Source organism: Syngnathus leptorhynchus, chromosome 5 (genome assembly GCF_054491065.1).
Source record: "Syngnathus leptorhynchus isolate UIUO chromosome 5, UIUO_Slep, whole genome shotgun sequence".
Classification (NCBI taxonomy): Eukaryota; Metazoa; Chordata; class Actinopteri; order Syngnathiformes; family Syngnathidae; genus Syngnathus; species Syngnathus leptorhynchus.
In genome coordinates, this window is record NC_141199.1 from 14740789 (window position 1) to 14756969 (window position 16181).

General features: G+C 41.4%; 1 protein-coding gene across 5 annotated transcripts in view; it reads right to left on the bottom strand.

Moving 5' to 3' along the window:
* Positions 1-16181, bottom strand: part of sdk1b (sidekick cell adhesion molecule 1b) — a 138160-nt gene that overhangs the window by 74105 nt on the left and 47874 nt on the right. For all 5 annotated transcript variants that reach the window (XM_085911585.1, XM_085911584.1, XM_085911583.1 and 2 more), the window contains exons 2-4: positions 13624-13780; positions 11772-11878; positions 11544-11691 (exon numbers count right to left, since the gene is read on the bottom strand). In XM_085911585.1, the coding sequence (XP_085767711.1) occupies positions 11544-11691; positions 11772-11878; positions 13624-13780 (412 nt within the window). The remainder of the gene's footprint in view (positions 1-11543; positions 11692-11771; positions 11879-13623; positions 13781-16181) is intronic.

Below are 16181 nucleotides of genomic sequence, written 5' to 3' on the forward strand. Positions count from 1 at the left end.
GCACTTTGTGAAGAAGAGGCCATGACTAAGCTTTCATAGAAGTAATTAAGTTTCCATGCCTGTTTTCACGCAAATTAAAATACCTCCCTCCTCCTCCAGCTTTGCTTTTAAAACCATTCCAATAGTGACCGCACCATTATCGACCATTAGCACTTTCCACCCACAAAAGACACGCTCATTCATTTCAGGAATCTGACCATCATTGACGGACCTCATTCTTAACCACTCGACAGCAGGAATTTTAATTCGTATGGAAAGAAAAGCATGTTGACCAAAGCAAATGGATTAAGAAATTGTTTCACAGCACTACGAACAAAAATAATAAAAGAACATATTACGTCAATGCCCCCGAATAGTTCGTGACTTTGCTTGCGCAGTCCTGCACACTCACTGCTTATTCAGCGAAAATAATTTCCAAGAGCGGGCCTCCTTTCTCCCTCCACTTGGTTGTTCACATAAATGCGGTGAGAAAAAATTTGGTTCGTTAAGCAAAGAACGCCCTCTTCTAACAAGTCGCCTTGATTGTTTGTGTTTATACGCATTTAGCCGCATCGCTGTTAGAGGCGGATGGCTATCTAGACAAATGGCTTTTATCCTAATTAGCACTAATTACCCACACTGCTGATTAACTGCAAAACCGGCGGTCATCTTGCAGTGGAAATCACGCTTACTAGTCCGAGGCCGCGAGGCGCAGTTACGGTGTATTCGCGACTCAAATCGACTGTTGTTATCAAGCTCTGACTTATATGTGACTGTAAGAGCAAACGTAGACGTCATTAAGGTAAACTCGGAGTGTTTCCAGCTTTTTACAACTTTACTAAGTGAGTGCGCCTGTGTAGGGATGGCTATTGAATCCATGTAACAAATGAGCCCTTGGGGCTAAATTACCAAGTTAGATTAAGAGAATGAAGAAAATAGGTCTTTTAATCCTACCAAGTCCTTTTTCTAATTTTCATTAAGAGTCAGACATTCATCTCCGGGACCTAATCGTTATTCCCTCACTTGCCCGAGAGTCTGCTTCATGTCTTTGGCTTGTGCGTAAGGTAACTATTAAATGTCTTCCTCTAGAAAAACTCATCAGACTGCCTGTCGGCCAGATCTGGACAAAGATGAGCCTAAGCATGTGGATGAAATGAAGCAAACATGTCAGCCTTGTCGGAGAGTCAGAATCAGAGCAAAGATGCTGACGGTGCACTCGAGGAGGGGGGAGAGGACAGTAAATCGATGGGGAGTCGGGTAGAATTCACACAGTGACATTTTGACAGCATCTGTTTCACCTGAGGGGCACTTTAACGGCTTTTTTCAAAGCACGGGTGGCCTTGCATTAAGCGCAAACTGTACATGTAGATCCATACAGCAGGTTGTTTGGAAGAAGAGCAAAGGCCCATTAACACGTCACTCACTGAGGTGCATTTCTTCCAACGGGTTTAAGAATCGGCTCATATCGTGGCCAGGGGAATTTGTTTCGTCAACAAGCAAGGTCTGCTGGTTCGATTTTCCGCGGGACTTCATATTCGTTGTACTCGGGAAATGTTATGTTGTTGTGGGCTAGCTCGCTTTTTTGGCGAATGTTAGCATTTAATGAGCACATGGAGGATCTTCAATTAGCAACATGATTCTGTCTTTAAACCTAACTGCTGACATTTTTTTTTTACATTACTTTTTAGATGAACTTGAATACTAATGTACCCGTTTTGTATCAATGTATCATTAGCATTATTGCAAAAATCATTTGTTTGATAACTTGTTGGAACAATGTTAAAAAAAAATTCAATGTCCTTGCTAGAATTTTATTTGACTTTTTTTGGTCTTTTTTTTTTCTTAAATATTTAAATAGGACTTCTACACAAGTCCAATCTGGTTTCTGCTAGCTCACATATAAGAACAAATGCTATTCAAGCCGTTTTCTATCAATGTATCATTAGCATTATTGCAAAAATCATTTGTTTGATAACTTGTTGGAACAATGTTAAAAAAAAATTCAATGTCCTTGCTAGAATTTTATTTGACTTTTTTTGGTCTTTTTTTTTTTCTTAAATATTTAAATAGGACTTCTACACAAGTCCAATCCGGTTTCTGCTAGCTCACATATAAGACCAAATGCTATTCAAAATGAATAGATGGCTACAATGGAGTGTTAGTCCTTGTTTAGGTAATGGTCATGTGTCACAATGCCTCCATAAAGTACCTGAGGGTCATAATTCCCAACAGCACACAACATAAATACAATCTAGTCATGACAAAGACACAATTTAATGAGTCAGCAATAAAACCATAAACCCAGAACAATACCTCAGCTTTATTACAAATGGCAAACCTGGTAGTGTTGTTAGTCCCGCCGTCTTCTCTCACAACAAGAGTTTTTTAAGTGATACACTCGCCACCGCGCTTAACGCAAATCAATGCGACGGAAATAAGCATTCTACCCAGAGGCGAAAACATTTTCATCTACATTACTCCGTAACCTCACGCCCACACGAGCGCACACTTGAGCGTACGCTCGGGCTTTTAGAAGCTAAATTCTTTAAAAAAAAAAAAAAAAGCCTTAAGCTATATTTTCAAGTCAATACATTGCTCACCTGACCTCATCTTTTGTGCAGTCGGATGGTTGCGTTAACTTTTAGGAAGTTTCGTTTTGACCAAAGAAGTTAATTCAATAATGTGACATAAAAGGACAGTGCGTCCGACAAAGAGGTGTACGCGAGACTAAATCCATACAAAAAATAAAAGAAAAGATCAGAAGCCACGTGAAGAGTTGAAAGTCAACCGAATAAATGTATGACCTTTACTCATCGATCCATAACCATACACTGTGCAGTGTCTACAATCCAACAAGGTGACCATCTATCATAAAACCCAGTTGCTTGAAACAAAAACAAAGCAACTTTCAAAGAATTATCATTTAACTCCACCTTGAAACATTTCCAAAAAAGATGAGCTGTTTTCTTAACAAATACCCATCGACAGAGGAGCGAGCTTTACGGAACAGATGTGTTTGTCTCGCCAACGTTTTGTTTATTGCTTTGTTAGAGTCGCCCTTCCTGTGCTAACCAGCCGTCGTACCAAAAGCACATTTTCATCAGTCACTCAAGGCTGCGCCGCCCTCCCCGCCTGCCTCGCTCACACCGAGTCGATTGCTCCCGTTCTCGTTTGCGTCGATAGGTTAAGAACTCTCTCCGATGATACGTGTGTGTGTGTGTGCGTGTGCGCACGTGAAGAGTCAAGAGAGTGTGTGATAGATGTGAGCGTGGCAGGTAATTAAAAGTGTGATTAGTGGATAATTAAAAGAGGGTTCTGTCTTTGGAATATTTAATGACTTTAGACAGGTGACACGTGCACACGCGGTCACATGCGTGCGCGTTTGCAGGTGTTGTTTCAGGGCCTTAATGGGGGTCGTAATGATTTTGGAGACAGCGTCAAATGAAAGAAGATGGAGAGTGCTTGAGAAAGAAACATGGCAAGAATGTATCACCGTCGGCCGACGCTGCAAAATGGACACGCGCAAAGAAGCCTGCTTTTCTCTCGCTGACTTTGAGTGATGGCATCAGACAGGAGCAGCTGCTCCCTGGCAGGTAGAAGTTGCTCAGCCACCAAATGATCAAAGCAAGATTCCACTTAAAAACCCTAAAAGGTTGTTTGTTACCTTAACATGCTTTGTCTGTGTTTACAAACCTTTCAAAGTTTTGACAACGTTTGTCTATTGGAGCAATGCTGAGGCTAAAAGCATTAGCATTATTCATAAAGCAGCCCGCTATTGTGTTTTTGTGTGATGCTGTTGTAGAAGCGGCGTGTTTACACCTTGCATTTGCATCTGTTTTTCGACATCTGCATGTTTAATATCGGGGCCAAGGGGGCCAATTAAGAGCAAAAGGCTGATCTAATCGGGCTTGTTATGATGAACACGTCTTTGTACTGTGGTATCTGGTTTTTTTGCTTCTTTGGATTTTAATGACATTAGGAGTGCATAGTAGTCGTGCTGCCTCCATCTGAGAATAGAGAAAAAAAATCCATACGGGAAGACACTTGCTGAATCTTTGCTAACCAAACAAACTGATGGAATACAGAAGGAAATGTCTTCCTTTCTAACCCTTGAGAACTCGTTTCACTGAGACACAATATGGTTATCGATGGTTTGGGCCAATCAGAAGAAGGCATTTTGGCCTTACAAAAATGATATTTGTGCACTTTGGATCCATTTGGTTCTAATCAACCCATTTGTAATCAACTCATGCCTGAGCTCTGGTTTTGGTTTTGCCTGGTCTTTCTGAAGTCATTTTACCTACAAAGTTTAAAGACTCGGGAAATCCAATTGGCCAAGTGTCCCAGAACAGAGAACGTTCAAACTTTTACTGAATTTAGAGATGGCAGTCACATCTGTGTCTCAGGGCATTTAAGGGATTCTTTGTTCTCGCTCTTCCTCTTTCCTCCCAGCTGAAGGTCCCTTGAGTGCACGAGTCTGAGTAAGCTCCAGTCATCGGGGAGCGTCATTACGCACAGCCGCTGAGTCAATTGGCTCACCAATTCCTGCTTTTAAGAAAAGTTTTGTTTTCCCTCTGCTGTGTAACGTTCAATATCATAATATTTGGAACAAAACATCTCAGATGTATCCAGCAGATATTTGATTTGAAAGAGATGAATCTGAGTCATTTCATTTTAAATCGAGTACGATTCAGGAAAGCGGCCAAAGTATTGATCAATGTTTCAAAATGATACCAAACCGATAACAAAATATCAATACATTTGAAATTCACCGAGTTGATCAATGGCCAACCTTGATAACCCAGGAATTTATTAGCCTTTGTCTTTCGATCAGCCCTTGTCTAATCGCCTGACAAGCAATCCAGAGTGTAACCCCGCCTCTTGACAGCAACGCTCTAGCTCGCCCATGACCCCAATCAAAATATCTGGATGGATCTTTTTCCACGTGGTTGCTCACCTCCACATTCTCATATGGCCCAAGGCTGGCCCAAGAAGGAGCGTCAACACTGAGCAACAACAAATTGCTTTTGGCGTTGCAACCGATGAATATTCATGGCGTGACAGCAGGCCCTAAAGTGCTCTCTCCATCGTGTAATTCGTCCGCACTCCACGCAGACAATGAATAATATTACTTGAAAATGCAATTAAAGAAAGCCCTTGTTCCCTTCCTGACTTTGCCACATGTCGCTCCTGCACTACCATCCAACAACCGGCAACAGCGGTAATATTAAACATTTAACAAGTCTTCTGATTTTCTTGGACTGCAAAATTCATGAAATGTAAGGTACAAGGGGAACAAAAGGCTGAGAGAAAGTATTTTCAAAGTGGATTACCATTCAGACCTGATATTTTGAAAACTTGCGGACTGTTGAATGTAAGAAAAAAGATGCAAACGTCCTATTAAAAAAATAAACACCTCTCTAACTTAAATACTATTATTATTATTATTATTATTATTATTATTATTATTATAAATACATCCTTTTGTCACTGGCTCTATTTGCAAAGTATGGCAATGACAACTCACCAAGCAGGTGAAAATAATAAATATAAAAATGAGTTGTGTTTGTTTAGAAGAGAGAACTATATTTGAATCATAAGGCCCTCGACTATTGTTTCAGGTGCCTGACTTCCACGCCTCCTTCTGAAGTGTCACAAAGGCGACATCATTTTCTCCTCAGGCATGTCGGCAGGATGCCGTATAATAGGCGTAATTAAGGTGATTATATTTAGGTCATATTTCAAAAGCAAAAGAGTTACAGAGGAGTGGAAGAATTTTTATTGACAGCTATTTTAGACCCGAGATTGAACGGGGAATAACGGAGCAAGGGTGGAAAAATAAACATCTATTTAAAAAGATGAGAGGGATAATAAAAGCGGAAATGGACAAGTTTACAATAGAGAGCGTTTATTCGGGTCTTTGGCACCACATTAAGGGAGTAAAGGGAGTCATTCAATTATAGAGGAAAAAGATGGAGAAAGAAGAGGGAGCAAAGTCAAGTGAACAGTGAGGGGCTACTATAAAATCATCAAGATAAGGCAGACATCCAAAAGACATTTGGCTTCTCTTAGGGATGGACCTTTTAACCGATTATTCGACAACTGTGCTGAACTGATTGTATTCCGTGCGTCATATTTATTCTGATCCTATTGACAATGTCGTTGAGTTCAAGTAAACAATATGGGTCTAAAAATCAAGCCGTGGTCTCTGCTCTCAAATGCTGCGGGGAAAGTCCGCCAAATAAGTCAATCTTAAAGACTTAAATTCATTGGCCAAAACACAGGATTGTTGCAATCCTTTCACACTGGGGTGAGAAGCGCGAACCGTTAGCTAGCTTACAAGCTAACAGGTTTCCGGTGCGCCTCTCGGTGGGTATGGTGTCACCTCCCTGCATAAAATATGGCACCTATCAAGCTAACTAGCTAACACTATAATGGGTCGGAGTAATCGTAACTAAAAACTGTCCTTGCATTTTTTTTTTTAACAGACATTTTTGACAGGTCTTATTAGCGCCATCAATTCTAAACAGACATTAGAATGTCGAGCGAAAGCAAAGTCAGGCCGGTGTGCCGGCTCTCTCTATTTATCTATAATTCTCTTAACGTTGCCTGACTAAAAGCTCACATTAACACACGAGTGGAAAGTACCTTGCAAATGAAGACGTACTACATTGGCATTTTCGCCAAACAAGTCAGACAAGCCATTTTAGCCTTGCGGGAAAGAGGCTGTTCTGAGGAAGAACTAATGTAAGAGACATTAAGATAATTGAAACACAGCTGGCATAAAACCCGGCACGCCGGTAGTTTGTGATTAATGTAAAATTTGCTTTTTAAATGTGCTCGAAATGTTTGGAGAGGCTCTGATTTGGTTTTGGACTCCATTTATTTAAGATGCATGACGCACGAGTCTGTTAACAACAAAAAAAAGAAGGATGATACATAATGGAGCTGGAAGAGAATGCTAATATCAAAATCTGACAATGATAATGCAGAATATACCACCACAATAATTTCTGCCGCTAAAGATTGAGACAGCCAGATAAATCCAGCAGGTAACATGACAGATGGATTCAAGCAGACGCCTTTGCAAAATACTTCAAACTGATCGAATGATACCTGCTGCAAGACTTATTAACAACAACAAAAAACAGAATCCGTTTCATATCCCGTAAACTCAGATGGCAAAGTAGATTGGCACTCGGCGGATTGCAGACATTCATCGAGGCCAAACAATTCCAATTGGAAGGCGTGACAAATTACATGCCTTTAAAGATTGAATTTGGCCTCTCATGCCAACATTTTGTCATCACTATTAAAGCATTATTTATTGACAAATTAGGCAAAGTGCATTCATTCTGTCTTGAAACCTGCCTCAACAGGGGAACGATAAGTTGCTTGGAAATAATTCACCCATTTTCTGTTCACTTGTCCTCATTGTAGAGGACACTTCGAATTGGTTGCCAGCAGTCCTTGGGAATCCGTGAAGTCATTTTATTTTGATTATAAATGGCGTATTTGGTAAGAATGTTTGTTGCCTTCCTTATTATCCTATCCTGTTATTTCCAAAATTCATGGCGGTGATTATCATTAATAACTGTTGGCAGTTGTGCTCGAATTGATCATTGCAGTTTGGCACTTTGGGGCAAGCAAAACTGAACTGAAATGAAGCATTACAAAAAAAACAAAAAAAAAACTGAACACAAAGAAAAACTAACAAACACAGCCAGAGTACAAATTAACACTACATTTTAGATTTGAGGTCATTTCGAGGTAAGTTCGACCTCGTACGTGCGTGTCGTTTATATTTTCAGCAAATGAAACTCCGCTCAAATCTGACGACGCCATTCATGACCGGAGCACAAAAGAGGCAAGCAAACATTTGGCACTTTTTGCAGACATATGCCCTCAAATCTTCAGCCTGTTTCCCTAATCTCAAAAGTAACCGAATCATATCACTGAGAAGAGATTCCCATCCACTATTTAAATTCCAGCGAGTCCAGAGATTAGGTTCCAGACACAATGGATTGAGAAGAGCTTAAAGTCCATCCTCATTTCCTGTTTTCAAGTATGCTGTCACTATGAAACGATTGTGGCTGCCATGAGAACGTGGAACGGCCAATTGTATTTCCGATATGTAGCCGATCTCCGTAATTCCGCTCTCAAAGTTCAGCTACCGAGAAAAATGCTTCTGTTCAGGGTTCGGACCCCTTTGGTGAACGTAATGGAAAGAGAGATAATGACTCGTTTCCCCGCCTCTGTTAAAGCGGCGTGTGACAAATGAAAATAAATGAATGTCAAAACACACATACACATTTTTACAAGTCCTGTTCCCGCCATGCTCTTGCATAGATCACTGTCTTTATTTAATCATAATTATCAGGAGGGTTCTAATTCTGCATACCCTGGCTTTGTATTTCCAGGTCTCTTCATCACATTCACTTCACGTCCATCTGCCACAAGCCTCAAAGCTAATTAAAGGGAACGACTCGCTCCTCACTGCCCAGGGCTGCGGGGGTCACCGCTAAAATATACCGTAGCGAAATTATTTTGAGCTCGGACAGCTGTGACCAAAGATTAGGAGGTATAAATATGTTTTTACTGTACTGTATATTCATATTTTATATCAAATAGTTGAAATATCACTCAACACATTTTCCCATCCAATTGTTGGATGTTGTCAGTCACCTGTTGGACGCAGAAGAATCGACTGACTCAAAACGATACCTCCAGCAAAAATAGCAAGTATCTAATGAGAATGCTACTTCAGATGAACGACACGATTGGTCGTTACCTGAGCTTCGAGCAACTGTGATGTCATTTTAAGTTGACCAGTGACAAAATGGCCGCCCCCTGAGACTGGCTGGATTTTGATACGCAATTCATAGTTACGATTACTTCTACAGAAGTGAGCCTCTAGTTCAAGTTTATTTCCAAGATTGAATATTTTGTATACCACATATTAAAATATTTGTAAGGTTTTGGTTTGGTTTTTTTTGTGTTTGGGTTTGCTCTTTCTTTGCTATTAGCCAGTTTTGTTGTTTTGCTATCGTTATCTGCTATTTGTTAGTGTACTCGGTGTTCTCGTACAAGTGTGAATGATAATGAGTTAATTAAGTTAATTTCTTTCGTATCTTTCTGCCTACTCGAAGAAGGCGTGGGACTACCTTGCACATGTGCAAGAACACAGAGCAAGGTTTTGAGGGGCAGACGCCTGGACATAAAGTGCAAGCTGTGCGCGAGGGCTGAAAAGACAGCGAGATGGAACGCATCACGGATCAATAAACATCATAAACGACATCATCAGCTTGGCCACCGCCAAGATAGCCAACCGCCAGGCGCCATCTGGCCTCGTCTCGCCGGACCGCGGGATCGGCCAGCGTCACCTCACCCGCACACACGCGTACATCGTCAGCAAGCTCACAATCTACGCACGGCTGCTTGCTGAGATCTTTCCGGCCAGGTATATGTAATTGAGATAAGTCTTTGGAGACAGATTGTCTCGGTGTGTGTCTTGACCGAGGAACAGACGTTTACGGCTAGTATATCCTCCGATGCCGTAATGACCGTAAAAGAGACGGAGAATGCAAGTGCAGCGAGGGAACGTGGCGGTATAAAGAATAATTTGGAGGAAGGAAAAAAAAATGAGATGCGGAGGGGTGGGGTGGGTGGGGGACACGTCTTGTCGAGACAAGAGGGGAGCTGTGAAGAAAGGTGCAAATTAGTCTTATGAAGGTTCAAAGGAAGTGCCACGCTCGAGTCTTCAAACAGCGTTTGTGAATGTGTGTGAGTGCATGTGTGGGCGGCAAGCCAATCAGGGAAATTTCATTTCAAGATGAAGAAATAAAGGTTTCTGTCCGGATTATTCTATGCTTGAAAAGGCAGCGGGATCGAGTGTCTTGGAAGGAAAATGAGATTCTGACATATGTGTCAAACTAATCAAACGGCAGAAATGTTGCCAACATCACTTGGTATTAGTTGATTTCATACAACCGCAGTTGGATAAAGGAGAAGCAATAAATAAATTGTCCACAACATGCGTCAGAACAGTGGATTAGCGGTTAGCTTGTCTGCTGAACAAAAGGGGTCCAGGGGTTGACCCTTGTGGGACACCGCACGTTAAGGCCTGAGCAATTCCCGCGTCCCTTACCTTAAGCTAGCCCTATTGGCGAGAACAATGACGGCAAGAAAAGAAAAACTACCATGGAATCAATCGAGGTTGTCTTTCTAATTGCCTTTTCTTGCTATCTTGTCCGTCATTTGCTCAACAGCAGGTAAAATTGATTTGCAATCGTTACAGCTTTCTAACCGTACAGGTTGATATTTTAAAATAGTGGCTACTTGGAGCTACAATGTGATGATTATGTTTTTTTTGGCAAGGTGTTTGACCAGTTTTCATGCTGTTCTTCAGATGATATTGTCAAGGACATAGGTTATGGGGCAATGGAATGCATTTGGCTCTCTCTATTAAAGACAAAGTGCTTCAGAGGCAACATGAGCGGCATTAACTGCTGCTTCCCATTTCCAGGCGAGCTTTTTTTTTTTTTTTTTACGAAAAATACACATTTCCTATTGCACCAAATGTTATTCCAGCGAGAGACGCTTTCCAGAAACACATCACTGAAGGAAAGGCTGTATCTAATTTACACTAGACGGACATCTAACTGTCCATTACATGATGTAAAAATGGGTGAAAATATGGAGACGCTCCAACATTTGGCTTACATTCCTCTAGGAACGCTTTCAGTGGAGATTCTGTGACGTCAACCATGACCCTCTTTGCGAAGGATGGGAGGTGTTGGATGGCTCACATACTGAGTTAGTTTCCCATCAACCGAATGCGATTATCTTTAATTTACGAATCGTATATTTGCCACAATGCTCATTTCTCACCAGAATGCTGTGAAATTAATATATTGTGCCTTGTATAGATTAAACTGCGTGGAATCCTGACACAGACAAAGTGAACAAAAGATCTTTTGTGAAAGTTTCGTCCTCAATTTGGGATTTTTTTTCAGTAATCAACACACATTCAAATTGAATCTCTTTACGAATGCTATTGATGCGAGAGCACGTTTCTTTTCGTCAACGCTAAAAGTTAAACATAATGAAAAGAACATTATATTATAATTGAAATAATAATTGTTCTTTTATAACACTAGGTAAAATATCTTCCCTTGTATCGGTTGAAATGATAAAAATGAGTTTATTCCTTAATGACCCCGTTGAGCATTTGGGAAGTGCCATTAGAGGAGTGAAAAAGCAGCAGACTGACCATTTACGTGCACAGAGAGGCCACAGACAATCTCATTCCATAGCACGCCCGGGAGCAGTTAGTGCTCTTAATGGTTAGTTATGCTGGCAGGCCACACACATATTCGCATATTTCACCCAACAAAATGTTCCAATAGCACATTTGTATCAAAAAACATTTCAGCCAACACATGAATTTGTTGAGCTTCACTGTGGGTGGAAAAGTGTCAAAAATGTGGTCAACTAGTCAATAGACTCACCTGCTTCAATTGAAAATCCACAATATATGCTTAAAACAAATTTATTTTACTCACATTCGGTGGTTGGGAATGATCTTGTGTCCATCTTTGTACCAAGTTGCCAATGGTTGAGGGAAGGACGCCAAGGGAGGCGGGCTGAGGACGGCGGCCTGGCCTTGGCTCACCGTCGTTCTCTGCTCTTGGCCTGAGAACCTCCCCATAACTAGAGGAAACAGAAGGTTGTGTGACACACCAAACCACCGATGCTCATTCTCAAACTGGCAGATAGTTTTTTCTACTCACAGGCCACTTGCACCTCTGTTCTTCCATGAATGATGGCGCCCATCCTGTTCCTCACAGTGCATTGATACAGTCCAGCGTCTGTCCTTTGCAGTGACGGCACAAATAACCTACAGATGACATGAGGGACAAAACAGATGATGAAAAATTGTGGAATGACCTTTCATATCATGTGATTCATGTTGCCCACTTGTTATCCATTTTAGACTTTAAAAAAGAAATGTGTTTAAAAAATATCCGCTATGTAGTGAAATCCCGATAAACGAACCGCGATGTAGCGAGGGATTACTGTAGTGAGTTTATGTTTCCATTGTCATTCTGAAAATTATTTTTTTCTGGGCAATCTTACATTGGCTCAGCACCTGCATGTTTATTTCACTACATCCATGGTTTTTTTTTTTCTTCTTTTTTTTCCTGAGAGGTTATTAATGTATTAATGGGTTTTAAATGGACAGGGATTCCCTAATGGCAATCTTGGCGTAGGATCTAGGTTGCTGCCACACTGGACAAACTCTCTAATGCAAATACACACACAAAAAAAAAACGCAAAAAAAAACTGGACATCGCTTAGGGGCTCATTATGAATAATAGGCCGGCCAAGTGCTTAACTCGCAGGCTGTCAGTGTATGATGCCAACTTGTGCCAACAACACACATAGCGTCCAATGTGCATTGTTTTTATGCCGGCGTCATTTTTGAAAGGCTCGTATAATTCCGTTTAATCAAGAATAGCACATAGCGTAATGTAACACGGTAGCGCTGGCTTTCTGGCTGTCATTACATTTTATTAGACCGATGTGGCGGCAGGGCTGTCACTGCAGTTTTTAAGCACCCGGCAAGTTTAGCTGGGAGATATCTCACTGGACTCAAAGTTCAGTGTTGACAGTTGCCAATCAATACAATCATTTTGGTGACACAGTCGCTGCTTGGCTTGCAGGGCTCAATTCTCTGGATGATTTAGGACGGGTTCAATCAGCTTTTACTTGCGGAGGCGGCTTGCAATCGACCTGGCTGCCCTTGTTGCCGGGTGGGCTCAAAGATGATTCAACAAGCACAATTTTAGAAGAGAGCAAAGTGAAGATTGGGAATCATTTTTTTTTGTTTTTAATTTCAGTCATTAATAAAGACAAGAAAGGGAGAAAGAAAACAAGATTACCGTGTCTAATAAAACAGAATTGAACTTAAAAGAATGTATTCGGGAAATATTAAAAACTTGTTTTTTTTTTGTATTATTTCTTAAGGTGTTGATTTATTAAAGGTTTAGTGTGGGGGGGAAAAAAAAACATTTTGACCACTGAAATATTTTCTTTTTAAATTGCACAATTTCAAACAACAATGTCAATTTAAAATTGGTAATTCTGAATAGAAATTCTGAATATGTTGTTTATAACTGTCTTTGAACAACCGGAGGTAAAACGCACTCATAAAAAAAAAAAAATCCTCCTCACATCAGACGTGTTATAAATTTTGACAGCAGCGCAAATACGACACACACAGCGCCCTGCCAATCTGCCGTGTTGCCGACCTCATCAAACTACAGCTGCCAAAATGTTGAGAGCAGTCCAACGTGTTACACAACACCTCCTGCTTCCTCACCCGAGTAGATCGGCTCTCCCAAGTTTACCGCTATTTTAAACGATGACAAAAAAGTCCTTTATTCTGCCAACGGGGACAAGCTTTGGCTCTTACTACACAAAACACACGACAAGGAGAAAGACAGAATTGTGGAATCGCTTTTTTGTTACCTTGACAACTGCAATTACGTTGCATTTTTTGGTATTTGATCAAAACTGACAGAAATATTTTGGACCTCATTAGCCTGACTAGAGCGAGGCGGCCAGTTGGCGCCATCTGACCTGTACTGCGGCGTCCAGTCGGTGATGTTGCTGCTGTTGAGAGACCAGCGGTACTGCAACGGCCAACTGCCTCCAGCCAAGCAGGTCAGCACCAGTCTGTTTCCCTCCAGCACCACTTGTTGCTCCAGGCCGACCCCTCGCAGGTAAGGTGCCACCTCTGACGGACACAAAGAGAAGCAATATTTGGATTAAGACAAAGTTGAACGTGCTACGGAAAGTCACGAGGCCGCAGGTGCATATTAGTCAACAGCACATGAAGGTGCAAAATCACAGGCTTCATCCAAAGTGTGACAAAGTGGGGAGTCTGTCACTTGCGATTCCAGTAAATGTATGAATTCCCGCAATGGCCAGACACAAACATTACATGATTCACTCAGGAGCATCTAAATGTCCAAAATGATATCATAACTTTTTGGGTTGACTTGCAACTTAGGCTGAAATTATTCAAGGACTACAAATTGTTTGACGCGGAAAAGTTTCAAGCATTTATTTTAGACAAAAACACGGTCTGGGGGGGAAAAAAGGTATCTAACATCACAACTTGTGCAATTAATGGAAATTCAATTACAATTATTACACTCCACGATTGCCAAATTGACATAATTGTAAAAAAAAAAAAAATAGATTAATACGCATTCATATCTAATGCACAGTGTTTGTTGATCCAGTAATTTGGCATTGCTAGTAAAATGTTTGGTCCATGTACTTACATTATCATGTTTCAAAAAATGCATCTTAATGGTTTTTTTTTTTACATGTTCTTGTTTTGTACCAAACAAGAAACAATCGTTTGGTTTGACTAATCGTGATTTCAATTTCTACCAAAACAATCCTAATTCATATTTTCAAACAGCCCTACTACCATAATCTCAAATTCCTTTTTTGATCATCACCCGAGTTAATGGTGATCTTTTGTTCCAGCACGAAGTAATTTGATACAGCAAGTTACTTTTAAGGTCAAAAGTGTTTCACTCTAAAGTCTCCTTCCTCATTCAGCGTCCATTGCATTCGCTCCCACACTCCTTTTCCCAGTGGAGACCCCGGGGCCACATTTCCCTCCCTTCTCTCCATCTTGAGTTGCCCCTCTACTTTGGATTGATAGCTGCCTTCGCTGTGCTCACGGGGGAAATGTTCCATCTACGCTTGATTTATATGTGAGCCAGTGTGTGTGTGTGTGTGTGTGTGTGTGTGTAAATGTGGACGAGGCAAGGATGCAACCTTAACGGTTTATCATACCCGGTGACTCGACTAAGAAAGGCAGGCACGCTTGCAAAAAATAAAAATAGAAGCATGTGGATGTTTTTGAAGTGCCCCAGCGATTTCACTTATCTGCACTTTCTTCATAGCGCGCTTCACTCCTCGTGGCCCTTTAATCCTACCTTGCGCTTTAAAGCCAAGTCCATTAGGAATGACAGATGGAGACGGCGAACGCTAGCGAGCATCTGAGAGGAGCAAGGTCAGCTAACTGCTGTCTTTGTCGCCCGATGTCAACAAACTTCTACCCGCCATTACGCCTAAAGCAGCTAGTCCAAACCATAGAAAATCAGGGTCGATTCCGTTGTTAAATGTGCTGAGACTCGAGGTCGGCTTGTTTGTTGTTTTTTTTTCCCGTCGAGTGTTGACTGACAGGAGAGTCAAGAAGAAGAGGAAGGTAGAACTCACGCGGCGTTAATGAATTTAAGTGGGAGAGGTCACCCTTGGGAGGCAGTCGCCCTCGAAAAATCACTTCATCTACACCCCTGTCGTGGAAGCGGCCTGACAGAATTGATTGTCGCCTACGATGAATACTGATTGGCTGCACACGCTTTTGCTGCAAAATACCTAAATCAGTCTTTTTATGACATGTAATTTGACTTTTAATAAGCAGTAGCAATTTGTTTGGCTAAGCACTTTTTCTCCCCGCCGCAGAAGACTTTTTGATTATTGGGTGCAAATGAGTTCTAGTCCATTTTGATCTAATAAATCTGCCTGCACTTGTTTTAACAGTCATTTACAACACGCAATTAAAGCCACGCGGCGGTTGGGGATGGGAGGAGTTCAAATTTTTGCGTGTTAACAGCACGCCGAAAGAAATAAGGGTGGGGGGGGGAAGGCAATTAATGAGACGATGCAAGGTGAAAGGAGCTGATGATGATGGATTCGGTCATGGTTAGATGAAGACCAAAGTGAATATTTGAACCAGTGCTGTTCACGCTACCTTTAATTACTCAAGTTATAAAAGCGAGACTCCACTGGTGAAGTGGATCATGCCCGTGTCAAAATCAGATACACTTCATCAAAAGCAAAGTGATAAATACATTTAAGTGTTCATCAACAAGTTTCATTAGCGACCCCACGTGCCTCGAAGGAGGACGAGAAGTTCGATTCCTGGGTGTTCAAAATAGCGGCGGCTGTTTTAAAAGAGCAGAGCGGGAGATTTCCCATCCTTTCCTCCCGAAATCCATCGGCGCCGGCTCGTATCACGCTCTCCATAAGCTTTGACTGATAACTATCAGATCAGAGTCGACGGCTGACTGACTGATCCCGACTCTCTGATCGACAGATGTCAGAACAGGCCA